Source organism: Eleutherodactylus coqui, chromosome 12 (genome assembly GCF_035609145.1).
Source record: "Eleutherodactylus coqui strain aEleCoq1 chromosome 12, aEleCoq1.hap1, whole genome shotgun sequence".
Lineage (NCBI taxonomy): Eukaryota > Metazoa > Chordata > Amphibia > Anura > Eleutherodactylidae > Eleutherodactylus > Eleutherodactylus coqui.
Genome location: NC_089848.1, coordinates 131,471,387 through 131,499,198, shown reverse-complemented (window position 1 = coordinate 131,499,198; position 27,812 = coordinate 131,471,387). Strand labels below are relative to the sequence as shown.

The window sequence follows — 27,812 nt, the reverse complement described above, 5'->3', positions numbered from 1 at the left end:
CCAATTTTTACTGAGGTACATTAGTACTGTTGGTACACCAATTTTTTGGGGCCCTCACCTACAGTGTAATCATAGTAATTTCTATGTTCTTCGCCTGCACTCATGGTACAGAAAGGTGTGTGGGGTTGGCCTACAGTTTAGCTACATAAATGTAACTTGTGCCTTGGCTATACTAAGGCTACTGAAATGGAACGAAGACTGCGCTCCCGCTATACTGCTGCTTCAGAATTGTTAATGGGGCCTGTCCTGAGTGCTACTATTGCTTACATGGAACGAAGACTGCGCTCCCGCTATACTGCTGCTTCAGAATTGTTAATGGGGCCTGTCCTGAGTGCTACTATTGCTTACATGGAACGAAGACTGCGCTCCCGCTATACTGCTGCTTCAGAATTGTTAATGGGGCCTGTCCTGAGTGCTACTATTGCTTACATGGAACGAAGACTGCGCTCCCGCTATACTGCTGCTTCAGAATTGTTAATGGGGCCTGTCCTGAGTGCTACTATTGCTTACATGGAACGAAGACTGCGCTCCCGCTATACTGCTGCTTCAGAATTGTTAATGGGGCTTGTCCTGAGTGCTACTATTGCTGACATGGAACAGACACGTGGAGAGGACACGTAGTGCCTCAAAAACATCCCCCTCCTCCTTCAACAGGGAAAACATTGTTGGCAAATGCCTTTGCATTGGTTCGTCTGGTGGCAGTCCAAGAATTTCACCTTTATCGACACAACAAGAGAGCCCCCCCACCATCCCCCCGCCACGGCCCACTTAATCCTGGCCACATTCCGAAAACCAACAAAATACAACCGTGCTACTAGGTCCGCAGTCACCACCACATTACCACCAACGCGGTTACTGTTAAGGTGCATATAACCAGTCTGACTGGGGCATGCAGACACCTTGACAGAATGAATAGTGTGTGGCACATAGGTTCCCCATTGCTATGCCCACGTGTGCAGCTCCTGATGGCGGTGGCACAGGATTCTATTTCTCATTGCTTCTGTACAGCATTGTGGGCTATCGCCCCGCCCCTATTAAAGAGGGTCGCTGCCTAGCCGTGCCAACCCTCTGCAGTGTGTGCCTGCGGTTCCTCCTCATGGCAGACGCACTTCTAAATAGACATGAGTGTGGCGTGGCATGAGGGCAGCTGAAGGCTGCGCAGGGACACTTTGGTGTGCGCTGTGGGGGGGAGGGGGGGCGGTTGGGCAGCATGTAACCCAGGAGAAGTGGCAGTGGAGTGTCATCCAGGCAGTGATTGTGCTTTGTTGGAGGTAGTGTGGTGCTTAGCTAAGGTATGCCATGCTAATGAGGGCTTTTCAGAAGTAAAAGTTGTTGGGAGGGGGGGGGGGGCACTCTTGCCGGTATTGTGGCTTAATAGTGGGACCTGGGAACTTGAGATGCAGCCCAACATGTAGCCCCTCGCCTGCCCTATCCGTTTCTGTGTCATTCCCATCACTTTGTTGAATTGCCCAGATTTTCACACATGAAAACCTTAGCGAGCATCGGCGAAATACAAAAATGCTCGGGTCGCCCATTGACTTCAATGGGGTTCGTTGTTCGAAACAAACCCTCGAGCATCGCGGGAAGTTCGTTACGAATAACGAACACCCGAACATTTTGGTGTTCGCTCATCTCTAATAGCTACCCAAGATAACACTAGCCCACTTATATATACTGGGGGGATAGCTGCATAATGAATGGATAAAAAATCACCAGAGTGGCCCTTTAAGACTGAGTCCTACATCTAAGACCTTGTCCACACCCAGCATGTAGAGTTAAACCGCAAGCAGTGACAATGGTGGAATAATCCATTGCAAAACCACATTTTAATACCTGCAGTTTTGTCACAATTGAAGTTCTTCTTAAAGGGGGTTTTTCATTAGGAATGGCCCAAGTCTGCCCTTATAGAGTGGCTCTCTGATCTTGCCCATATAGGAGGGCGGTTCCCATCCCCTTGAAGTCCATATGCCCCAATAAACCTAAAATTGCACGGATAAGAGGAGTTGTGAAATGTGCAAATTTCTTAAACAAGTGCATTAATTTTTATTTAAGAAAACTGTAATTGTTCACCAACTATAGAATAGCATAAGGGGAGGAGTCTATCAATAGCGATACACTATGTGAGCGGTAGCCTAGTAGGCCGGAGGGCGGGCATTAAAATATACAACTCGTCCCCAAAAACAACATGTCCCTCATATGGTGATGTCAACGAGTTACGGCTCTTGCAATGTGGCAATAAAAGTCGTTTTTGGTCCTTAAGGCAAAAAATAAGCTGATCACTAAGGGGTGAATTTCGTTAACCCTGTACATGCCAACCTGAAAATTAAGTGTCCCACAAAACGAACAATATGTACATGTTTTTATACCGAATGCCTCTAGAAATGCACTAAGCAAAGAAACGAGGACACTTTCCATAAGACGCCGCGCTCCGCCGTCCAGCCCCCCCCCCCTCCACTGTACTTTAATGAAAGTGTTGATTTTTAGACAGTTCCGTGTGCAGCAGCCGGGGAGCGATACAACAAAGCAGCCCCGAGGAGGTAATTATAGGAATTAATTCATAATGGATTCTCTGCAGATGGTAAAGGAGTTCAGAGCGAGGCTGCGCCAAACGTTCAGCAGATATCACTCCATTACTTCCTAGCCAAACCCAAACACTTTCTCAGAATGCTAATGGATTTCATGAACCGTCGTCTCCTCTTCCAGCACCTCATTGTACGGCCGGTCACACACATGCATGTAGGACACGGTGGGTCCTAAATACACCTGAGAAGTTACATTCGGTACATTCAATGTGGGGGACTGTCCCTTTAAAGCTAATATTACTGAAATAGTTAATACTTTGCTTTTCCCCATCAATCACGGACTGCAGTTGACTAATGCAGTAAATTGGCGCTCCCGTATAAGTGCTTTCATATTACCTGCCCGTGCAAAAGGGACGGCTACTTGCAATAGCGCTGCTGTAAAGCACGTATCTGAGCGTCACATGTGATCAATTGACAATATTAACCCTTTCATGGCCAGAGGTCAGTGAAGCTCCTGCATCCAGGTCACATTGCGCCGTTCTGTGATGCTTTGCTATTAATGATGCTTTCTTTGCAACTGCTTTGTATATCAGAATTATTTTTACTTTAGGAATTTCATTGCTCGATTGATTTAAAGATTTCCCCCATGAACAGGATACTCACAGGATTGGGGAAAACTTGCTGATCAGTGGGGGTCTTATTGCTGAGCTCCTCGCCAATCTCGAAAATGGGACTATGGTGTCCTCCGTCCTCCTCACTGCAATCTTTTCTCCTTAGGGAGAGCAACTATATTATAAACTAAGTGAGGAGACTCAAATGGCCACGCACGCTCCTCTGGGTAATATGCAAATAAGGGAGATGGAATAAATCCTCCACAGCGCCACCTATTACAAGGCAGCATTCCTTCAAGCCAAAGTCAGACTTTTTATACAAGCCTTGTAACAATGACCGGGAAATAAATGCAAAGCCAGACTCCATGAGTATATGGATGCGGGGCAGAAACCCTGAAACAGCTGTATGTACATGGAGTCTGGCTTTGCTTTTATTTCCTATTCATTGTAACAAGGCTTGTATAAAAAGTCTGACTTTGGCTTGAAGGAATGCTACCTTTCAATAGGTGGCACTGTGGAGGATTTATTCCATCTCCCTTATTTCCTCACTGCAAGGTTACTGCACCCCCTGCAGTTGGGAGGGGACTGATTGGAGCGCTGATTGTGTAAGCGCTCTGGTGTTCCATTCACTCTGAATGGGACTGCGAAGATAAGTGAGGGGGACCCGTGAGATATTTCCATCAGCCCCTATGAAATGAATGGAGCGCTGACCGCACATGGTCAGCCAGCACTCCCACCATGCTGACATCACTGGGGGGGAAGAAACAATGGGAGGAAAACCACATCACATCGCACTCAGATGAAATTGGCATGTACATGTGAGCTGGATGGAATTTTTTTTACTGCTCCCATGGGGAAGAATGGGCAATTCTTCAACACAATTGTCCAAAAATAGGACAATGCAATTTTTCTCTCGTATCGCTGCTGCATGCAGCAATGAAAAAGAAAAATCATGGGTTCTTTTCCCGGCGATTTCTGTGCATCTTGCAACACAACAAAATTGTGAGGAAAAATCTCCCAAGGTCCTTTTTAGTTTTTTTTTTAGCCCCATTGAGGACTTGAAATTTTAGAGTATACTGCAATAACATAGTATTGCATTGTACTATACTTTAAAAGGCATTCTATTACAGAGGCTGTCTTGTTAGAAATTCACTTTTAAAATGTTAAGCCATGTACAGACAGACTGTTTCTGACTCTTATCAGGGTTCAGTAGGTTGTTGACTTTGTTGGGTGAGAGATCTCAATGTGGGTCAGGAAAGGCATGGTTTTTCCTTGTTGAGGCCTCTCTCCTAGCCAAGCCAGTAATTAACAACACATTGATGAGGGGCAAATCTCCCGAAACAGCTGTCTGTGTATGGTTTATATTTTCCTTCTGGAGGAGATTCTGCTTTATAGTCTCAGTCATTGTTACAATGTTTGTTAAAAGGTCTGACTTGCAGGAATGTTGCCTTCCAAAAGGTGGCGCTGTAGAGGTATTGCTCCATCTTCCTCCGTTTTTTGAGTTTCACCAAAAGTCAAATGTTGCTCACAAGGTGCAAAAGGTTGGGGACCTCTGCTATAAAGGGGTTGTCCATGGAAGTGAAATCTTTACCCAGACAAGGTGTGCGCCTCTCCATAAATTAGGTGGCCTTCACTCAGCGACACTTTAGACTTAGACCAGCGTACAGTATAAATCACTCATCTACGTAAATCAAAAATATGTTTGATCTGCAAATTACACAAATGTTGCGATTTTTTTATGTTCTGCATTTGGTGTTTTTTTTCCTTTTTGTTCCGTTCCCTTTTCCCTTCTGACTGTCAGCTTCATTGTGGTTGACAACTAACAATTTATTGCAGAGAGTATCGGGAAGGATATCTCAATCTGTTGTCAATTTCATGGAGTTTTTAGAATTAAATACATGCTGTAATATTTCCTTCCACCATCAGTAAGAGAAAAGCGTTTTACAGCTGGAGCTAGAATGTTCTGCGCTCCGTGCGGTAATTCATCATTCCTGATGAGAAGAAAATCCAGATTGTGTTTTTTTATAAAGGCTTTAAAAGGATATTCTCATCTCACACTTTGATATGTCATTGTAGTCTGATAGGTGGGGAACCTACCTCTGGGACCGGCACCTATCTCTAGTCCGGGCAGCCTCTGGATTTACTATGCAGTTTTCACAGTTCCCATAGATGTCAATAGGAATTAGGGAAATAGAGAAGTGATAGGGCCCCATAACAAAACCCAGAACTGGGTCCCCCCCCCCCCAATTCATATATACATATATGTGTGTAACAGGTTGTTGACCAGGCACTGTATATGCTGCATATACACATGCACACACGTATTCTAATTGTTCTCACCCCTATTGGTGTATGTGTCTTCCTCGGCCTCGGATCCTCTACCAGAGCTCAGGGAGTTTGAGGGTTCTGTGCAGAATCTTGACTATTCCTAGTATTACAATCTTCTGGATAGTCTGCTGAGATGTTGTTAGGAGTCATAGCCGCAAGTGTTCCTTCCTTTGGCCTTCACTTTCCACATCTTCTCTTGTTCTTCTTGCAGGCCCTAGTACTTCTCCAGCTTCTTCCTGATGTTGCTGTTGCTTGGTATCATTATATCTAACACCACTGCTTGTCAATTACCACCATGTCTATTTGGTTGGCCAATACCTGTTTGTCCGTCTGTATTTGGAAGTCCCATGGGATCTTAGCCCTGTTTTTTTCCTGCCATGTGGATTTGGGAGGGTTTAGCCCATACGCTTTGCAGATTTTCCTGTACACAATGCCCACTACCTGGTTGTGCCATTCATTATATGCTGTTCCTGCTTGCATCTTGCCACTATGTGTTGGACTGTCTGTGAGGCCTCTCTGCACAGTCTGCACCTTGAATCCTTTCTAGAGTGGTAGAACCATGCTTCTATGGATCTGGTGCTTAGTGCCTGTTCTTGTGCTACTATGATTAGTGCCTCAGTGCTGTCTTTGAGTCCAACCTTCTCCAACCATTGGTAGGATTTTCCAAGGTCAGCCACAATAGCCATCTGTCAATGGTCCATCTCATGCAGGGGCTTATTCTGTCATGGTTCTTCTTCCATTTGTTCTTCCTTCCATGTCTGCTGCTGCAGTCCCAGGCATCCTCTCAGTAGGTCTTCTTTGGGTGCCATCTTATTGATGTATTCTTAGATGCTCATTTAGGATGGTGGTGTTACATTCGTCCTGGACTGCCAACGGAAACCTGAGGTCACTTGGCACTAATGCAATCAGAGCAGATGTATCAGCTTGCTTTACGGGTGCCTAGATGCAGGAACAGACAGAGAAAGACCCTAACGTCCACCTACCAATGGTGGCTTTATTCTGTTTTACCCTACTCTTATTACTTGGTGATAGGAGTAGAGCAAGTACCATAGAGGCAGCCACTGTGGCTACTATAGGGACCCTGTAGAAATGTGGCCCATTCCAGGTTGGTGTCCTCTCTATTCTAATAAATGGTTAGAAACCTCAAAGGGATTGGGGCTTCACATGTCCTGCATTGTTAACAAACAAGGAAGTAGAAAATGTAATTGAGTCATGAAAATGGGATGAAGACTCCAGTACTTACTGTCGAGGGTGATTAAATAGGTTGTCCAAGCTGTAAAATATTTTGGGCCCATCTTTAAGGATAGGTTATCAATAGTAGTCTGGTAGGGGTCCGTCACCTGGATTCCTGCCAATGAGCTGTTCACTGGTTTGGCTTACTTGTATACTAAGTTGATTTCTGAAGAAAGCAGACTCCTCCATTCTTTTTGCAGTGGCCAGATGTGGTATTGCAGACAGAGTTCCCATTCATTTGAATGGAAGCTTAGCTTGCAATACCAAGTCTGGCAACTACAGTAAGAACAAAGCAGTATACAAGCTCACGGGCCTGATGGTAAACACCCGATCAAAGGAGGTTCCAGGTAATTGACCACTGCCAATCTACTCTTGATGATCTATCCTTAAGGATAGGCCATCAATAGTTTACAGCTGGACAACCCTATAAGAGTGTGGTGGTATCAGTTCAGCTCCTGAAAGGTGCCTACATTTATTTTTGCTATAGGAACTCTCATCCTCTGCGTACCTCATATACACTGAATGGCCATTTCATTAGAGACCTCCATATATTAGCGAGTTGGACTTCCTTTGCCTTCAGAACCGCAACAATTCATAGTGATCTTCATCTACAGGTATGACAGGTCCCAGAATGTACCATAAAAACCTTCCCCACACCCTTTATTTACCACCACCAACCTGACAGGAAAGGTCCATCGATTCATACTACTTGCACCAAATTCTGACCTCCCATCAGCACGGTGTAAAAGAAGTCTGTATTCATCCGACCAGGTGATGTTTTCCACTGCCCAGTGATACAAGTTTTGCCCACTGAAGTCTCTCCTTTCTGTTTCTTAAACGCAATGATGCTGGGACTGGTCGTCTGCTGTTATAACCCATCAGTGCTGAAGACTCGTTAGTTGGAGCTTCAGCATTGTATTTGGCTGCTCTTGAATGTGCAGCACCTGTTGGTCACAATGGTACTTGATGTTCTCCTCTGACCCCTTTTAGTAACAAGTTGTTTCCGTCCTCAGGACCCCCTTTTGTTGAATATTTTCTTCGATCACACCATTCTGGTTGAAAGTAAACTGGTGGAAAGATCCAGGTACATCAATGTCATCTTGGGTACTTATGATATGGAGAGAACAAATGGACCAAGTGACAGACTGTCTAAGAAATGTCAAGGACTTCAGAAACTTTAAAAGTTCTATTGAGTATCCCAACTTGCCGTCTGCAATGAGTCCCGCAACAAACTCTGAAACTACTCCTATCCAATGTAGGAAGAGAATGAAGTCCCATCAAGCAGTGAAATGATTCTACATTTAAATCTACAGGACATTCAACTCCGCAGTTCTGAACACAGGCAGATTTCAATGATTTAGTCTGTGATGCAGGCCTAAGTAAAAGGAAAGCAGAACTTCTGGGCTCCAGGATGCAAGAAGAAAATCTTCAACCCGAAACAAGTGTAACAATTTAGAGACACAAAAAATGAAATCTTGTGCATGTCTTCACTTATGATGGGGCCCTAACCTTTTGTAACAATGTAAGTGGTTTGACATCAGCTCTGGGTCGCTCTCATGAAGCCCAAGAATGGAGGCTTTTCATAGACACCTCCAAAACTGTTTGAAAACAGTTTTGCTTCACAGCAGCAATGCGCTGCATTCTATTCAAGTTGATTATGCCAGACTTGCAAAGGAATCCTATGAATCCCTTCTTTAGAGAGGCGTGACATTACCCATCCCGACCTACGTCATAGCCAAGTCAGAATCCTACTGCACACTAATGAGCGCAAAAACCCTGAAACAGCTGTCTGTGTATGGGTTCTGGTTTGGTTTTCAATTCCCAATAAATGCTCTACAGGCCTAGGGTCTTTAAAGGGTCAGGCATTGATTTGAAGGAATGCTGCCATCCAATAAGTGGCTCTGCAGAAGTATTGTTCCATCTCCCTTATTTGTATATTACCCAGAGGAGTATGGATGGCCTTATAAGTCTCCTCATTCATCTTCTTGGTGCTCTCCCTAAGGAGTGATGTTATCCCTCCTAACAGGCAATCTCAATACCTAAGGAGGGATTGGCCAGCCAGAATTTGAAGAACTGGAGGCAAAATGTTCAACTTGAAAGTCTTGTGTCCACTAAAGACATTCTGCTTCAGCCATTATATATTAAATTAGGCCTTATGAAACATTTCATAAAGGCAACAGATAAAAATGGCAGAAGATTTGCCTACCTCCAGACCAAATTCACCTATCTTTCAGAAATAAAGATACAAGAGGGTATTTTCATGGGTCCACAGATCAAAGAACTGAAACATGTCAATGGAGTCAATGAATGCTTAACAAGCAAAGAAAAATCTGCCTGGATGGCATTCAAGAATGTGACAAATTTCTGGGGTAAATGAGATCAAACGACTTCAAACAGATTGTGACTAGAGATGAGCGAGCACGCTCGGATACAGCAGTTAGTCGAGCGAGCCTCACTCTTCTCAAGTAACTGCTTACTGGTCTGAGCATGATCGGGGAAAGGGGGGGGGGGGCGGGGGGTGGCAGGGGGTAGCGGGGAGAAGAGAGAGATCTCTCTCATTCTCCCCCCCACTACCCACCGCTCACCCCCGCCCCCCCCCCCCCCTTCCCCGAGCATGCTCGGACCAGTAAGCAGTTATTCAAGAAGAGGGAGGCTCGCTCGAGTAACTGCTGCATCCGAGTGTGCTCGCTTATCTCTAATTGTGACCAACATGTTGAAATCATACAAAGAATTCAGATGCAACATGTCCCTCATAGTAATTCTATGTACTCTTACCTTGACTACTTCCCAGAGAGATGCAGTGACTTATCAGATGAGCATGGTGAAAGATTTCACCAGGACAATTGGAGAATGGTATGAAGGAAAGTAGATGCGATGCCGGCCGATAACTGCTGGAATATTCCAAGGGAGAACACTGGTGACTTATGACACAATGCATCTAACGTCCCATATTTTCATGCCACTTCTGGAAGCTCTTTGTTATTATCCACATGGTGACCCGACATCCTGATTATAACTTTATGTCCCCCTATTCAGGATTTACTGTTTATAAGGACATTTCTAAAAGATTTTTAATTACAATTATATGTACACTTCTTTATTCTACTGTTATTATCTACAAATCTGTTCCTGACGGTCAAAATCTGAGCACAAATGTGGAATCAGCAACCGAAACTCTGCAAGAAACAAACATTTTTCCAGAAAAATAAAAAGCATATTTTTTGTAACAGTGTAATAAATAATAAAACATTAACAATGATGTAACAGCCGATCTCGCTGGGATGTTTTTCTCAGCAGTTTCCGGTAGTCGTATGGATTATCTTCCATGGAGTTTTCTTGCTGCGGCTCATCTGCTGCTGCAGACCTGGGGGAGGACAGTTCTATGGTTAGATGGGTCAGTCGGGACGGACTTGTTTTCTTTAGTAGCAAAACCGCTTCTGTGCATTTACTGTAGAGTGCGTTATCCTTCGCTTCCATATGAGAGGTAGAAACATGAGATACAGTACTAATTACAAGGCTCACTAGTGCGAGCATCTCTGTAAGCATCTGAACCTACAGCATGCCAGAGGTCCCAATGCAAAATCTGTCTCAGGGCCCCCCAACTATACAGCCAATCAGAGGCTGCAGTAGTCAAGCACCATTGTCCTGGCATCAAGGCTCACAGCATCTGAGCGGATATGCCAGGAGAACCGCACTTGGGTGCTGTGATCTCAGATTGGCCATTCCAAAACAAAGGCCAGGAGGACTGTACTGAATGATTTACTACATGGAAGCGAAGTCATGATGTATTAATCCCTTGAGTGGCAGGTTTCCTACCACCCTGTCGTGCCCACCGGGGCAGGTTTTTTAAAATGGTCTAATCATTGAATTTCAACTAATTTTGCAGTTGCGTCTCAAGAGCCATAACTTTTTCATTTTTCCATTGACATGGCCATATAAGGGCTTGTTTTTTGCGGGACAAGTTGTGATTTTTTAAACAGGGGGAGGAAAAAAAAAAATGGGGAAAAAAGAAAAAAAATGGCCATGTCATTAAGGGGTTAAATAATGTATTAACTTCCTTCTCTGGGTCATTACGACGCATGGATACCACATGTGTGACTGTATTTTTGATTTTTTTACAAAGTAAAGGGAGACAAGTGTTTTTATTATTTTTTTTATAATTTTTTAACTTTTTTTTTTTTTTTTGGTTTCTTTAGGGGACTTCCACAGGGACCCATCAGGACCCTTGATCACATTCCGGGGGTCCGATGGTGACAGCCCTTTACATGCTGCAGTGACAGCTATTTACATGCTGCAGTCACATAGACTGCAGCATGTAAAGGGTTAACACAGCAGAGATCGGAGGTTTTCTCTGATCTCTGCTGTAAGAGCAGGTACCTAGCTGTCCTCTGACAGCCAAGCACCAGCTCTCCCTGCCAAAGAGACCATCGGCTTGCTTCTGACAAGCCGATGGTCTCTATGGCAACCTGTAAACAAAGCAGGAGGTTGCCGGCAGATCGGCAATATCTTCTGCTGGTTTTTCAAAGCCCTTGCACTGCTCTGTGTGGGTCTGTGCAGGCAGAGCACACTGTCACAGCTTGTGGCATTGTGCTCTGCAGCTCCAATAGTGATACATAGCCCGGAAATCTTCCGGGCTATGTTGCTATGAGCAGTGGAGCTCGTCCTGGAAAATTTCCGGGCGTGCCACTCAAAGGGTTAATGGGGTATTCTGGTTACGTAAAGTGGCTGTCAGGTAAATGGTAGTCAAAAGTTATTAACCCTTTCCAATCCAATTTCTATCCTGGTTTTCCTAGGGGGCTTACTCTTTTTTTGCCGTAATACAACGGTGCTATCTGTTGGCTAAAGCCAGTACTGCATGAGGTGACACGTTGGATAGGCTCCAACAGCAGAGAGGCTGGCAATATACAGTAAGAGAACCCGATGGAAGTCTTCCAATATTGCAGCTGCACAGCCTTAAATCATAATGTCTTCAGAGGTCAGACAGTGGATTGGAAAGGGTTAAAGTTTGCAATGTGGTTCTGCTTTGGATTGTGTGTCTGTATCTCTCTAAACCATCACCTTCTTATGGCACTTCCAAAGTGTTTATTTCCAGGTTTCCCTGGATCGGATAACTGACCAATCACAGGGCTACGCTTAGCTGGGACATGCACAAAAGAAAGTAGAGAGCAGGGAATTATGGGAAATGTACTTTTTTACGCTGCATTCAAGCAGGGATGTGGCGAACATCTCGGAAAATAGCAATGTGGGAACAGAAATAGAGGAACAGATAAGAAAGTGACGGCTGGGAGATTTAGATGAACAACTTTCATATCTGGAATTCATAAAAAGTTGTTTTACACTTGGAATCCCCCCAAAGAAGCCTTTAAAGGGGTTGTCCCGCCATAGCAAGTGGGGTTCAGCACTTCTGCATGGCCATATTAATGCACTTTTTAATATACATCGTGCATTAAATATTGGCCATACAGAAGTTATACACTTACCCCTCCGGTGCTGGCGTCCCCGTCTCCATGGCGCCGACTAAAGCTGCCTTCTCCCTGGATTAGACGCACTTGCTCTGTCTGCCCTCTTCTGTCCGGCTCCGGCGTGATCGCGCTGCAGAGGTCTTCTGCGCATGCGCAGAAGACCTCTGCAGCGCAAGCACGCCGGAGCTGGACAGAAGGAGGCAGACAGCGCATGCGCAGAAGACCTCTGCAGTGCAAGCACGCCGGAGCCGGACAGAAGGAGGCAGACAGCGCAAGCGCATCTAATCCAGGGAGAAGGCAGCTTTAGTCGGCGCCATGGAGACGGGGATGCCAGCACCGGAGGGGTAAGTGTATAACTTCTGTATGGCCAATATTTAATGCACGATGTATATTACAAAGTGCATTAATATGGCCATACAGAAGTGTATAACCCCACTTGCTATGGCAGGACAACCCCTTTAAGTCCAATCAAGGCCTAGCCACAGCTACAACGTCCCCACGCCGTATACAATACATCGTTTATAAATGAGCATGGATGTAAGTGTCTGCCATCTTAGTACTTCTATTACACCCAGGGGCAGGGTGTAATAGGATAATGCTGTACAAAGCCCTTCGGTACAGAAGTGGGACAACATCACCTCCCTGTGAAGAGATTTATTATATGGGCCCAATGAGGGGAGGCCTCAGATCAGGGCTGGGCAGACCGTTCTATGCTTCGGGTACACTTAAATCCCATTATAGGCTCTAATAACTAATCCATAACTACTACAGTCTATTGGCTGACATTAGGAAAGCAGACATCAGGGTGAATGGAGCAAGCAGTGGAGTTAGGTAGACAATCTGGAAGCCACTTCTCGACTTACCTGCCAGAAGATCCGGCATCATTTTGAAATAGTAAAAATTACACTGTGGTTTATCGGAATAAAAAATATACAGCAAGTTATGTGCAAAGTAGTAGGTGTAGATAATATCCATGTCTTCATGGTTGTAGACCAAAAATATTATGTAGTGTGATTCTAAAGACTTACCAATACCATCCATCTGTCCCCGACTTCTAATTAACATACATTTCGTAGCTTATCACATGGGGACAGATGCATGGCAAAATAGTATCAGACTACACCGTGTTTGCTTGTAGTCTGTTTCCATGGCGATATATTGGTTTGCATAGTGGCCTACAGCCATGAAATGGTAAGAGATTAAGAAACTATCTATCTCACATCTGTCTATCTAATATCCATCTATCTCTTACTCCATCCATTCATCTATCTATCATTTAAAAAGCTGCTTTGCACATACAATACATTCAAACTTGTGTTTTAGCAGTTCAGTGAAGCGCCATGACTGTTATTTAAGCAGAGCTGGATTTTAACTTTAGATATCCTGGCATACAATACTATATAGTCACATCTGAACAGCATTTATAGTGTTTAAGTGAATGTAATCTACTGACTCAGAGCTGCATTCACAATTCAGTCAGTTGTTGCTATTTATAGGTTTTTTCTGAGCTATTTATACCCAGGACTGTGACTGTAACAGGGGGGCGTTTAGAGGAAAGAAGGTTGCTACACAAGATAGAAGGGGGTTCTTTACAGTGAAAGCAGTGCGACTATGGAACTCTCTGCCTGAGGACGTGGTGATGGTAAACTCGATAAAAGAGTGTAAGAGGGACCTGGACGCCTTTCCTGAGTGTTACAATATTACATGTTATACCACTGATTACGTCAGAAGGGTCGGTAATTCAGGGATTATTCTGATTGCCAGATTGGAGTAAGGAAGGAATTTTTTTTCCTCAAATGAGGAAAATTGGCTTCTACCTCATTGGGGTTTTTTGCCTTCCTCTGCATCAACATTGTGTGTGTTTGTGTGTGTGTGTGTGTGTGTGTGTGTGTGTGTGTGTGTGGGGGGGGGGGGGGGGGTAATCAATCACTGAAAATGGCCATATACTTACTGATACAGGAGGGCAAATATGTGTACCACCTCAACATGCAGGCTGCCAAATGAGGGAGCCAGTTACACCTGTGGAGGACACCGATGAGACAGCCACTCACACAACCTCCTATATAGAGGGGGTGGCTGCTTAGTGTATACTCCTGCACAGAGTAGATACAAAGTGTCAGACCATTCTGATACATGTAGTGCGTCATGCAAACAAGCAATCTATTAATGATGCCATAATAGTTAGTCGGGCTGCCCTGCCCCTTTAAAAGTGAACCCCATTAGTACTGCCACCCTGGGCTCCCCCAATGTTTAAATCTGCACTGCATGTGAATAATACATAATAAATGCGTGGTATTAGCTGGATTTTGGCCAAAATACTTGAGCTCACAAGCCAATCGTCAAGGCTCCTCACATTTTTGTCACTAAGTATATGGCCATTTTTAGTGATTGTTTGTTTTTATATTTCCCTTTCTGTGAAACATTGGGGGGTAATAGACTAAACTGGATGGACGTATGTCTTTTTGTGGCCTAATATACTGTTACTATGTGCTCCCCTGGTAAAGCTCAGAAGCCTTATCCCTGCCTCTCTGATCCCGGCAGAAACCACGGTGGTCACATGCCATTTATTATTATTCACATGACCGTTCAGCCAATCACAGGGCACAGCTGATATTTTCACAAATAGCATGTGATTGGCTGAGCAGTCATTTGTACAATGAATGGCAAATAGCAGAGTGGTAGGGACTGGGGCTCTTGCACTTTCTCTTAGCAGGAGAATAAGCTATATTTCTTCATTTCACCCCAATTACCGGCCCCAGTAAACCCCTTTTACTGACCTCTATATTGTTGTATGGTTGCAAACCAAAAACAAACCTTATGTAGTCTAACTCTGCAGACTTACCGCTACCTCCCATCCATCTCCTACTTCTTTCTAACATATATTTTGTAGGTTATCAGCAGGGGATGGAAAAAGGACTGTAAGATCAGACTACACAAGGTTTGTTTGCAGTCTGTTTCCATAGTGAAATATATAGGTCTGCTTTTGGGCCTATAGCCATTAAACAGTAAGAGACTAAGGAGTAATTGTGACAATTGTATCAGGCTAAAACCTCTGTTATCTAGGAGCTATTGTAAGTTTCAGCTATAAATTAGGCCAGTTTCTGGTGTAAATTATAGGAAGTCTAAGGAGCCCTCTTTTTACTAAGCCACGCCTTCTTTAAAAAAAGTGCAGGATTGTGGCGTAAAAAGGCCAAAAGTCCCAAATTATGGTGTTTACCATAATTTGAGACTCTCATATGCCAGGAAATTGGTGTACAAGGCTTATAACTAAAGTCAATATGCCTCAATATATGCAGCATTAGGCTTCTTTGTATGAAGCTTATATAGCGGTGACGGTAGATGGGAATCTAAGTTGTAAACCCGGCTCTGCTTTTTCTTTCATGACTCTTCAAAACTAGTAAATGGGCAATTTCTAGGCAATCCCAGTTTAGACCTGGACCATTACAAGTTGAGGACAAGGCCTCAAATGAGGAAACCCCGTGAGAGCATTATACAATTCGAATAATTTGTAGGATGGATCTGGTGCTTATGGGAATTCAATGGTAATTGGAAAACACCTTCTTATTCAGCCCCAATGTATGGGAGTAATAGGATTCCGTTCCTAGAAACAGCCCTTGCCTTTCGGCACACAGCACTCAGCCTTGGACTCATCCATTCTAACCATCTCCGGTGACTTTGATGTGGTTAGGATGCATGAGGGGCAGTTTGCTTTCATAAGTCAGAGCATTCGTTAGTATCGTTACCTCTCACTTGGGTTTAGGAGAGAAAATTCCATGGCAGAAAAACCATCGTGAGTTTTTGGATTATTTATTGAATGTCTGGAATAAATCTCTCTATAATAATCTTCCGACTCCAACACTTTGCCTTGACTGCAGAGAAAAGAAAATGTCCTTTGTCTAATTTATCGAGCATTCTACTTGTGGCGTGTAGAACAGGCAGATTCGACCTTTGGATGGAACTTTTGGGTTATCTCTGATGTGGCAAATTTATGGCTGAGAAACAGTTTCATATAACAGTGTGAAGCCCGGAAAAGTAACAGGAAGACTCGTAGATTAATGCAGCTTTGCCAGGTGACCCATCTGAGGGCATTATATAATAGAGGCGCAGACATGGAGGTCTGGGATATCTAGTTTTTATGATTTGTTTTTGTCATGTAACAGGCTGTTAATATGCTGCCGAGTCTCATAATGTAACTCACTGAGCTAGAGGAGGCTATTATAATTGCAGAAAGCCCTTCACAGATTAGACACCCCTAAAAAATAACTTTTATTGGTAATATATTTAAAACTCAGGGCCTAAGACTGACACACAATGAGATCAGAATAATGAGTGATCTATCGGTTCACCTTGATTATTGGCAACTTCAATTCTAAAATCGGTGGCCAGCCAGAAGCAACCATTGCAGGAAGATTTGGGCTTGGTGAAAGAAATGAAGCCGGTGATCGCCTGGTACAGCTCTGCCAAGAAAATCGGCTCAGGATAGCAAACACATGGTTTATGCAACCCAAACGCCGACTGCACACGTGGACATCCCCCAATGCCCTCCATCGAAATCAGATTGATTACATCCTGTGTAATCATCGTTAGTGAAGTTCAGTCGTTGCAATAAAAACCTTTCCTGGCGCCGACTGCGGCACGGATCATGAACTCCTTGCAGGTAAGATCAAGATTAAATTCTGTAGCATTAAGAAAGGTGCTCCATTGAGAAAACTCGGCATCTCTAAAATCCCCCAATCATACACTATTGGGGTAGCAAACAGATTCCAACTGCTTGATACATCAGATAAGCATCCAGAGGAACTATGGCAGATATACAGTTCACAGTTATGGAAACAGTCAGTAAGCATCTCAGATATAAGAAGCAGGAAAAACAACGCTATGGGTTGTATGAGCAAACCCACAAAATAGCTGATAAAAGAAGAGCAGCAAAGATGGCCGGCTACGAAGATGAAGTTCAGCAACTAAATGCTGATTTTCAGTGAGCGGCAAGGAGAGATAAGGAAATGGACTGGAATAAGTGCCGCAAACAACTTGAAGCAGAAGCCAGGAAAGGCCATATGCGAGGCCTATTTTCACAGGTCAAGATGGCTCGAAAACCTTTCTTGGCATGCAATAGTACAATCAAAGGCAAAAATGGGAAGGAACTGAATGACCAACAGAGTATCAAGGATAGGTGGAGGGAATACACAGAGGAACTATATGCCTGCAGCCACATAGCTGGACCATTGCATAAGGTGGAGCCCGTGGACTTGGAGCCTCTACTATGGAGTCAGAAGTGGTTATGGCTATGAAATAACTAGCTAAAAATAAAGCACCGAGTATATATAACATACCGACAGAACTATTGCTGCCAGTACCAGTGAAAACCATCACAGTGCTGTGCCAGGCAGTATCGGCATCCACACAATGGCCACAGGACTGGGAGGGATCTCTCTTCATCCCTCTACCAAAGAAAGGTGACTCCCAGAATCGCTCCACCTACCGAACAATGGCCCTCATTCTGCATGCAAGCAAGATCCTTCTCAAAATTATACAGGAAAGACTGAGATCAGTAGTTGAAGCTGCGCTCCCTGATGTGGAGGCAGGACTCCAGCGAGGACGCAACACCCGCTGCCATATTGCAAACCTCCAATGGACCATGGAAAAGCTCAAGAATACCAAACGAATATCTACATGTGCTTCATCAACTACATCAAGGGCTTTGACTGCATCGACCATGACAAGCTATGGCGCCCCCTACAAGAGCCGTGCGTATTGGCACATCCAGTCAAGCTGATAAAATCATTTTATACCAATCAAGAAGCCGCTGTGAGAACACAGTATGGGGACACAGATTGGTTTGGGATCGGCAAAAGTGTCCAACAGGGCTGCATCCTCTCACCCCTCTTGTTTAAGCTATATGCGGAAGTGATCATGCAGAAGATGGACCGAGACGAATTGGAAATCGGGGTGAAAAAAGGTGGAAGAAACATCAACAATCTCCGTTATATGGATGACACAACTCTGCTTGTAGAAACAGAAGCCGGTCTGAAGCTGCCGATATGGAAGATTAAAACTGAAAGGGAAAAAATGGGCCTCTACCTGAATTTAAAGACTAAAATTATGACAACTGCAAAAAACTCAAAATCGACCATGAGGTCATAGAGTGCATGCGAGACTTCATCTTCCTTGGCTCAAAAATTGACCAGGCTGGAGAATCTATGCCAGAGATAAAATGTAGGATAGCATTTGGGCGAAGCACGATGCTAAACATGGACAAAATCTGTAAAAGTAGGGATATCGGCATAGCAACTAAATGCAGGATACTGCAAACCACCGTTTACACCAGAGCCATGTATGGAGGTGAGAGCTGGACTGCGAGGGAAGCTGATAGAAGGGGGATTTATGTGTTTGAGCTGTGGTGCCGGCGAAAGCTGCTGCGTATACCCTAGACGGCAAGAGTGACAAACAGAGAAGTCCTGAATCATATAAGACCCGATATATTACTGGAGGGCAAGATGACCGGGCTCAGGCTCACGGATTTTGGCCATTTAATGCAAGCATTGTCGCTAGAAAAATCTATAATGCTTGGACAGATCAGTGGCAGAAGAAGACCTAGAGCCAAAGGACACGATGGCTGATACTGTCAGAACGGATACTGGCATAGATATCACACAACTGAAAGAAGCAGTGCAAAACCGAAAAACATGGAGAGAGCTCGCCTTTAGGGTTGTGAATGACTAACAACAACTTATTTCACAGTGTTTTCATGTAATTTCTTTATTACCCCCATCAAGTTGGGTGCTCATTTTACCGACCTCGGAAGGATGGAGGGCTGAGTCAACCTTGAGTTGGCTACCTGAACCATAGGGGGATTGAACTTGCAACCTTAAGGTCCTGAGCGAGACCTCGGATGGAGGGCTGAGTCAACCTTAAGCTGGCTACCTTGCGACCTTCAGGTCCTGAGCGAGAGCTTAGGACTGCATACTGCTGCCTTAGCACTCTGTCCCACACGAGGCTCATAATGAACACCTGTGAGTCCTGCTTCCCCTACCTTACACAGAGATGGACAGTTCTACCTGTATGCAAACCTATACAAGAAAACGTGTAAATCACTGTGTGATGACCGAGGGTTGCAAAAATCTCAGGTTTCTATATGAGTAGGAGTAGCAAGCAGGACTCTCAGGCTTTCTCCATGACTACTGGCATTATTTGAACAGCTTTTTACATGAAAATACTTAAACGAAATCCTAAAACTCTAAATCCGTGAGCTGAGTGTTGTTGGCAGCCGCAGTGACATTAGATGGCTCCCCATTGGTGAGATATAGGCTTCAACGAGGGAATGGAACACAGATATGATGGTAACGTCTGATAATCTACATGGCGCTTTGGGTTTTGTTAAAATGGTAAGAGAAGTTTTTGTATTGCACATCCTCAGCGTGGGCGAAACCGAAAAATGATCCCCTTAAAAGTAGGTGGGATGAATGTATTGGCGCGTTATCTATAGTTAGACATTACAACCGATCCTACAGAAAACCTATTAATGATATACAATTATTGACAATACCCGATACTCTGGGGATATTTCCTAACACAACTCTACATTATCTACATCTCAGGAATACTGGAACACAAAACATGATGTAATTATATGCAAACTGTCATTACTTACAGATAGAGATGAGCGAGCGTACTCGGAAAAGCACTACTCGCTCGAGTAATGTGCTTTATCCGAGTATCGCTGTGCCCGGGTCTGAAGATTCGGGTGCCACTGCGGCTGACAGGTGAGTCGCAGCGGGGAGCAGGGGAGAGCGGGTGGGAGAGAGGGAGAGAAAGATCTTACCTCCGTTCCTCCCCGCTCTCCCCTGCAGCTCCCCGCTCTGTGCCGGCACCCGAATCTTCAGGGACGAGCACAGCGATACTCGGATAAAGCAAATTACTCGAGCGAGTAGTACTTTTCCGAGTACGCTCGCTCATCTCTACTTACAGATTATTGACAAATCGCATCCATTACTAGACTCACCTTTCTTTTCTCGGTTTCCGCTTCTCATCTTTGTATGGCAACTGAAAAAAGTAATATAATATGTAACAATTATTGCATGTTTTGTCACAAATGTAACAAAAAGCCCATTTAGACTCAACGATTATCGCTCAAAATGCGCTCCAAAGCCGTCATTTGAGCGATAATCGTTGTGTGTAATTGCAGTTACATCGCGCAGTTCTTGTTAAGCCGTCGCTCATTGTGGTCTGTCAGCGTGCTGCCAATCAGCCTTATCAGGAATTCACAGTGGGATACAGCTGATACTAATGTTTCAGCTGTATCTCTCTTGCTGAACACAGGCTGGATATAAAGAACAGAGCGGTCCAGTTGTGTTTTTCATACCCCACTCGGAGCACTCAGCTGTATAACAGCCGGGCACACCAAGCAGAGAACAGCTGGATGCAGAAGACAAGCGGGGACAACCGCTGCTCGGAGCACTCAGCTGTATAACAGCGGGGCGCTCTGAGTGGGGAGCAGGTGGATGCAGAAGACAAGTGGCTGCGCTTGTCTTCTGCATTCCCCACTCGGAGCGCAAGGTGATCGCTCAACATTTGAGCGATCACCTTGCGCTGTAAATGGGCACAATGATTATCGCTCAATAGGCGCTCAAAAGATATGTTTTAAACGATAGTCCTTGTGTCTAAATGGGCCTTAACATCCAAAATTCTCAGACAGATGGCATATAAAGTACATCAGCATATTGAATGTTGCAATCTGATGCAACCAATAGAAATACTGCAAATTCACAGGGCCCCTGCAGAGGAAGGGGCCCATCCAAACCTAAATATACATACAAGGGAAAACACTGATGGCTTTCCTGGCTCACAATTAACCCTTTGCAATCCAATTTTGGATTCAGGGTTTTCTAGGGGGATCTCTCTTTCTGCCATTATACAATGGTGCCATCTGCTGGCTAGAGCCAGTACTGCGGTATGGGACATGCTGCAGAGCTCCCCCGACAACAGAGCGGCCAGTAATATACAGTAAGAATGCCCAGCCGGACATCTTTCTACATCAAAGCTGTACAGCCTTCAATCAGAATGTCTTCAGACGTCAGACAGTGGATTGGAAAGGGTTAATAGTTGATTGGCAGAACAATGAGAAATGACTAAAACTATAGAAATTTGGTATTATGTAATCACACTGGCATATAGAATACATTTAAACTGTCCTTTTTGCTGCACCGTATACATAGAACCACACAGACATTTTAAAGTGTTTCCCAGTACATTCCATGGTGTGTTAACTGGTACCATTGCAGAATACAACTTGTACCACAAACATGGCCTCATATGGCTGCGTCAACAGAAAAATAAAGTCTTCAGAAAAGATGAAAAATGGCCTCCAAGAGATGAATATCATCCACTGATTGATGCCTTGCACGAACATACTGAGGATTCGGCAGCGCAGGTTGAATAAGGCAATACAATTATGTGTTTCAATTGCATGTACTTTTAGTTCGGTACATTAAAGAAGATGGAAAGTGCATTTAGCTTCTTGCTTGTCTAAACTTTCTGAATGCCTCCGAACTTAAAGAATTGAAGAATGTGATGAATGAAGTTAGAAGCAGAAACAAATAGTAGAAGACAGTATGATTTATGGTATGTCTGTACCAGCCCACAGAGATGGTCTTAGTACACAAGGATAAAGTTACAAAGCCGAAAAGTAAAGTGATCCCCAGTCTATGGCTTCAAAGAAGTTGTAAAACTACAACTCCCAGCCGAGCCTGTATGGGTCCTGCTTCAGCAGAAGATCCGCGCACCATTAAACTATCACCAACAGTGATTAGCGGACTTTTGAAAAGTTTGGTTTGGTCAGAATTAGTTTAAGCGTGAACTTTACCAATACTCCTAATGCTGGTGTGTAACACTGTCTAAGGGCGCTTTCACACGACCAAATATCAGCCGCTGTTTTCACGGCTGACCGATATACGCTACGATCTAATGCATTGGATTCCAATGCTTCAGATCACATGGCCGTATTTCTGCAACATAAAAGCGCCCGGCCGGGCTAATATAGCACCGGGCTCTTTTACGTTGAGCCCAAAAGATAGTCCTGGAACTATCTTTTGGGCCGGAATATGTCAGCCGCTGCATGGGCTCCTATAGGACAGCGGCTGGAGAAGGGAGTTTAGCAGCGTGACTGCTAAACTCCCTCCCTGTTCTCTTCTCCCAATGCTGGCTGTAGACAAGAGGCGGGACGGAGGCAGAGCTAAGCTCCTGCTCCCTCCCCGCCCCTTGTCCGCAGCCAGGAACGGGAGGAGGCGGGAAGGGGCAGCACTTAGTTCCACCTCGTCCCGCCCCTCCCATTGCAAACAGCCAGAGGGGAGGAGAAAGGAGGTGAGCAGGGAAAGGAGAGGGAAGGGGTAACGGCATGGCAGCCTCGACATATATGCACCGGGGCCCATACCATCTGAACGGGCACACAAATGTTAGATTTGTGCACCCATTTACGAGTTTTTACTCCTCCCATTGTAGCGTATATCGTCCGGCCGTGAAAACGGCAGCCGATATACGCTTGTGTAAAAGAGCCCTAAGATCTATAAAAGCCCCGTATAACACAGGTAGAAAGTAGAAAAAGAAGAAATACTAAGAAGGAAAAGACAGAAGGAAAAGAAGAAAAAAGATTCTTGTTCCTCCTTCTGTGGTTTTCCTCTTTTTTCAGCCTTTCCTTTTTCTCCTCCCGTTAGTACGTTAGAAGAATATTAGCAGATTCAGCCAAGTCGAACCGCCTGAGGTTTGGGCTCATGCCAAACCGAACTTTTAGCTGACATGGTTTGACTGTTTTGATTCGCTCAACACTAATCACCAGCACCAACATAAGTGACTCGATAAAAAAACACAAGTGGGTAAGAGCCCTTAAAGCGACCCTTTGGTTTCGAGATGGGAGGGGTATATTACCTGCAGTTCTTCAATCTGCCAGTTCTCGGTGATGTTTTTCAGCTGACCAAGAAGGCTGACATAATATTCAGACTATCTAATCCCCGCAGTGCGTTGATAGTGTTAAACTGCTAATCTACAATGTAGAGGGATCAGCCCTATACTCATCTGCACAAGGAAAGACTAGAAGCAATGGGATGAAACTGAAAGGGAGGAGACACAGATTAGATATTAGACAGTGAGGGGGATCAATGAGTGGAACAGGTTGCCACGGGAGGAGGGGAAGTTCTCCTTCAATGGAAGTCTTCAGAGGCTGGACAGACATCTATCTGGGATGATTTAGTGATCCTGCACTGAGCAGGGGGTCAGATCCGATGACCCTGGAGGTCCCTTCCAACGCTACCAGTCTATGATTCTATACCTGATCAGCACTGGCAAATCAGAGAGCAGTTATAGTGTGCATTAGGTAGTTAGAAAATTACTGCAGTCATCTAGGATGTCCAAAAATGGGGCCTGGAACCAGCAGATTGAGGGAGAGGCACGTAACAACAACTGCAAGTATATCCTCTCCGGTCCTGGGGCAGAATCTTGTCCGGAAAATGGAGGGTTGCATTAACCCCTTCAGTGGAAGATTTATTACCATGTCAGCGCAGCAAGCCCCCGAGATTTTCCTGACGTAATTTGAAGAGGCAGATGTGCACAGTGGCAAAATAACTGTATTTCCTGGCCAGCATTTCAGCACTAGAGCTGTCCACGGAAATCTTCCAGGGTTTAACTGCATGGTCAATGCAGAAAGCCCCGGAGATTTTCCAGGCGTGCCACTAAGGGGGTTAAGGGGGGTTAACCCATAAAACCAACTTATCACCTTTCCACAGGTTTGGTGTTAAGTAGCTTATTGTGGAGATCTGTCTTCTGGAACCCACACCGATAACAAAAGCAGGGGTTCAAGTGTCCTCAAATAATGTAGTAGTGGACACACATATGTACTAGCATTCCATTCATTTCTATGGGACTGAAGAACATAGCCAAGTGCATGAGCTCAGCTATCCTTTGCAGTCCCCCCAAAAATGAATAGAGTGGTAGCAGGGGGGTAACTACAGGGGTTGCAGAGGGTGCAGTCGCACCCGGGCCCTGAAGCCTTAGGGGGCCCATAAGGTCTCTCTTTCCCATATAAAGAGACCAATACATTGAATGAAGCATTATAGTTGGAGACTATATTACAGATTGTGCATTGAAGCTCAGCAGCTTCACGTTATGCCTCTGAGGGGTAACATGTGATCACCGCCCCATATGCCTGGGACCCGCAGTCGGACCCCTGCTGATCAGCTGTCTATCCCCAATCCTGTGGAAAGGCGATAAGTTATTTTTGTGGGAAAAACTAATATTAGTGTGAAATAAGCCAAATGGACTTACATGGAGGAGGCTGTAGTATGTAGTCTCATCCGGGCTAATTAATGTCTTTGGCTGCTGTCTTCTTGGCGCCCTTTGAGGCTTCACTTCTTTTCATTGGGAACAAATCAATAAAAATGACAAAACAGATTAAACCAAAATTACAGCAAATAATAAGTCATAGAAAGTCTGAGAACAGACGAGGAACCTGAAGTGATTAAACTGTCGCCCCACAACTCTCATAAAGGACAGAGGGGCTTTTGGGCCCCTCGGGCTCTTGCGCTGATTTCATTGGTAAAGACTAAACGTTGCAGCGGTCGCTCCTCATCCATGTGTCGCATTTTCGGGAGCATCTGCTGGTTCTGCTTTGGGCTGCAGCGGGTTTTCCCACAGTATCAGCTCAGTGAATGTCTTTAACGTATTCTATTGCCGCTGCAGATCGTTCTCCTGATTGTGGAAGCTTCCTAATTATAAATGGTTTACTTCATTAAAAGATTGTAAACCCCCGGCCACAAGTAAATATTTATCACGGTGCCTCAGAGACTTGGCAAAGCGTGTGATGCCCAGCGGCTCAGATAATACTCCCCGACCTGACGAGATCACATACCGCAGACGGCAAGACATGGAAACAGGAAAAGCAAAAGCAAATCTTAGTCTTTTCATTCTACACAGAACTTAATTTAAAGGGGGATAAGTTGTACCACCTAGTGCCCTTCAGCAGCCAGTGCCCTCCACAATCTAGTGCCCTTCACCAGCCAGTGCCCTTCACCAGCCAGTGCCCTTCACCAGTCAGTGCCCTCCACCACCCAATGCCCTTCACCACCTAGTGCCCTTCACCAGCCAGTGTCCTCAAATACTTACAAGATGCTCCAGTCATTGGTATTTCCCGCAATTTAAAGCGATCTACCAGCTCAATATACAGGCCTTTACAGCACATTACAGCTACAGGTCGTACTATTAGTAGCCAAAATGGCAGAAGAAATGTGATATTTGGCAACAAGAAGCACTGAAAGAAGACACCGGAGAAATGCATTGAAAGGCCCCTTGATTAGCGCCCCCAGTGCTCTCACAATTGGCGCTGCCCTGTATGTAAATCCTCCCGGTGACCCCGGAGTGCAGCATAGAATCACGTGAAACGTTTTCTGTGGATCAGTTTCAGTGTGAATCCACAATAGATGGGAAAACCCAGCGATCGGAGCGACTTCCAACGAGGCCGGTCATCGGTGCTGGACTAGCCGGGGTCTCACTGCCAACCGCGGTGAGAACCATATACATGAGCGATTTTATTTCTTGCATAGCACCACAATGCGATACTATGCGGGAAACGAATGGCGGATTGTTCTATCTTTCTGTGAGCTCTCGCATCACAATGCCAGTTGTTTTCAATGGGGCTGTTGACAGCCGCGCCGAAGCTGTAGTCTGTGTGCTTGTGGATGGTTGCTGTGAGTTCTGTGTGTGTATCCCTTTAACTGCGTGAGTGATGTGGTTGAGACACATGAGTAGTTGGGACACGGAGTTGTAGGAGAAAGGATATGAATATGTAGTCGGAGGAGGTGGATATGCCTGCGCTAAGCTGAGCGTGGAGTAATGGTCCTCCAGCCAAAAAAAGAGAAGAAAAGTCATCTAAGAAGGCTGAGAATAAGAGCTAGAAACTTGAGTGAATGCTGCTAATAAGTCGGAAGTGCAGACCCCAGGGAGGGTCTATCAGATAACTGGGACTGAAGATGTTCGGAGGGAAGAGTGTCTCCATGTAAGAGTGTAAAGTTGAAGGTGCGGAAGAGAAGAGAGAATGTGTACAGAAAAGTGTTGTTTTCCCACCAGTAACTACTTGATGAAGGTTCAAAACTGCCAAGTTGTGAGTAAAAAGTACAACCGTGCACCTCCGGTTGGTTTTCTGTTAAATTCTCTATTGGACTGTGGACTCTTTATTTTGCACCAAGTGAATAGCGGCCTTTCAGGGGTGCTGGCGTCACGTGACATTTACATTCTTCACTGCCACGTTTATGTACTGCAGCCGGATGAGTTAGGCCAAGCTGGCATTGCTGGCGGGAGAGATCGCAAAGCCACCCGTGACATCCATTTTGGTGTCCCTGCGGTCTACCCTGTCACGACAGGCCTCCCGCTCAGGCCGGCGCATTACACCAGCCCCATTAAAAAGAATGGGAGAACTCTGCGATCCTCCTGCCTGGATGTGACAGCTGCGTTGTAGAATCCCTGCATGCCCGAAGTGATGTGAGGCTGTTTGTACATGAAAAGGTCTCACATCTTCACATCTCTGGGGATTTCACATGGTGGGGAACGCAATATGGGCGCGGGATTTATGGTTCCATATCACGCTCGCCTGTGTATGTAAAGTTAGCCTTAGTATGGATCTCAAAAAGTGTGTGCAAGAACATACATAAAAATACATCCTTTGGAGAGGCCCTCAGTACCAGGTCGGAGGGGGGGGGGGGGGGGTTCTGACTGCCGGCTCCTCTGCCATTCAGCTAGCCGGCATTCGCCACATCCCATTCCCTACTTACAGGCACAGCTTTAGGCTTTTGGTCATGCCTGGTTTTAAAGATCCGTCCCGTTGACTTGAATGTGACTAAGCTGTGGTGAGCAGCAATATCAAGCACCTTCAGTCCCTTGATCGTGGGGGGCAGGGAGTCGGACCCCCCCCCCCCCCAATCTCATGTGGACTGCAAATCCTAAATGTGTCCTTCTGTTTCTTCACAATGTGCTTGCATGTGCAGAAAGCTTGTGCTCCTATGTGTCATCTTAGGATGCTCTGAAGAAACAATTATAAAGCATCAGTTCAAATACGTGGTATCCATTGGAAGCGCCCGCGATCCTTACATAACGCATCAACTCCGCCAACTGTCATCTCAGAGGGCAAACTAGAGAAACGGGTCTGCAGGCATCGTTAGGACTAATAAGGGGCCGCGGACACAGCAACGCTTCGAGGGGAGAATCCGTTTGCCTGCAAGTCACAATTTTGCTTCTCTGTATGAAGCCAGGAAAAACCTTCATGTGCTTCCTTATGGAACCGCCGGTCGCCATATTACTGAGCCGTACAACGAGGATCTGACAATACGGCATCTGCAGGAGGTCCGAGAGCTGCTGAGTACATTTACTCTTAGTATAAAGTTGGTTTTAGGAGGTGGGCTCCCATTTCCTACGGCTGTTGTTGTCAACAAAATGATCACTCATCCCCATACACAATCACTGTTTACATGGGGAGATGTGGACCCCTGATTATTGGGCCGTGTAAAAGGACCATAAAAGGTTATTCCGGTTGTAGCAAGTTACCCCCTGTCCATGAGAAGTAGTGAAGGGGTTCTCTGCTGGTCCACAGCAATCAAGAGCTAATAGTTAAAGTGTTGCAG

General features: G+C 45.1%; 1 protein-coding gene across 1 annotated transcript in view; it reads right to left on the bottom strand.

The window, feature by feature from the left end:
• Positions 1 to 9,829: 9,829 nt before the first annotated feature.
• Positions 9,830 to 27,812, bottom strand: part of MYO3A (myosin IIIA) — a 236,852-nt gene continuing 218,869 nt past the window's right edge. The window contains exons 34-36 of the mRNA XM_066584921.1: positions 24,469 to 24,554; positions 20,159 to 20,199; positions 9,830 to 10,058 (exon numbers count right to left, since the gene is read on the bottom strand). Coding sequence (XP_066441018.1) covers positions 9,944 to 10,058; positions 20,159 to 20,199; positions 24,469 to 24,554 — 242 coding nt within the window. The 3' untranslated portion in view covers positions 9,830 to 9,943. The remainder of the gene's footprint in view (positions 10,059 to 20,158; positions 20,200 to 24,468; positions 24,555 to 27,812) is intronic.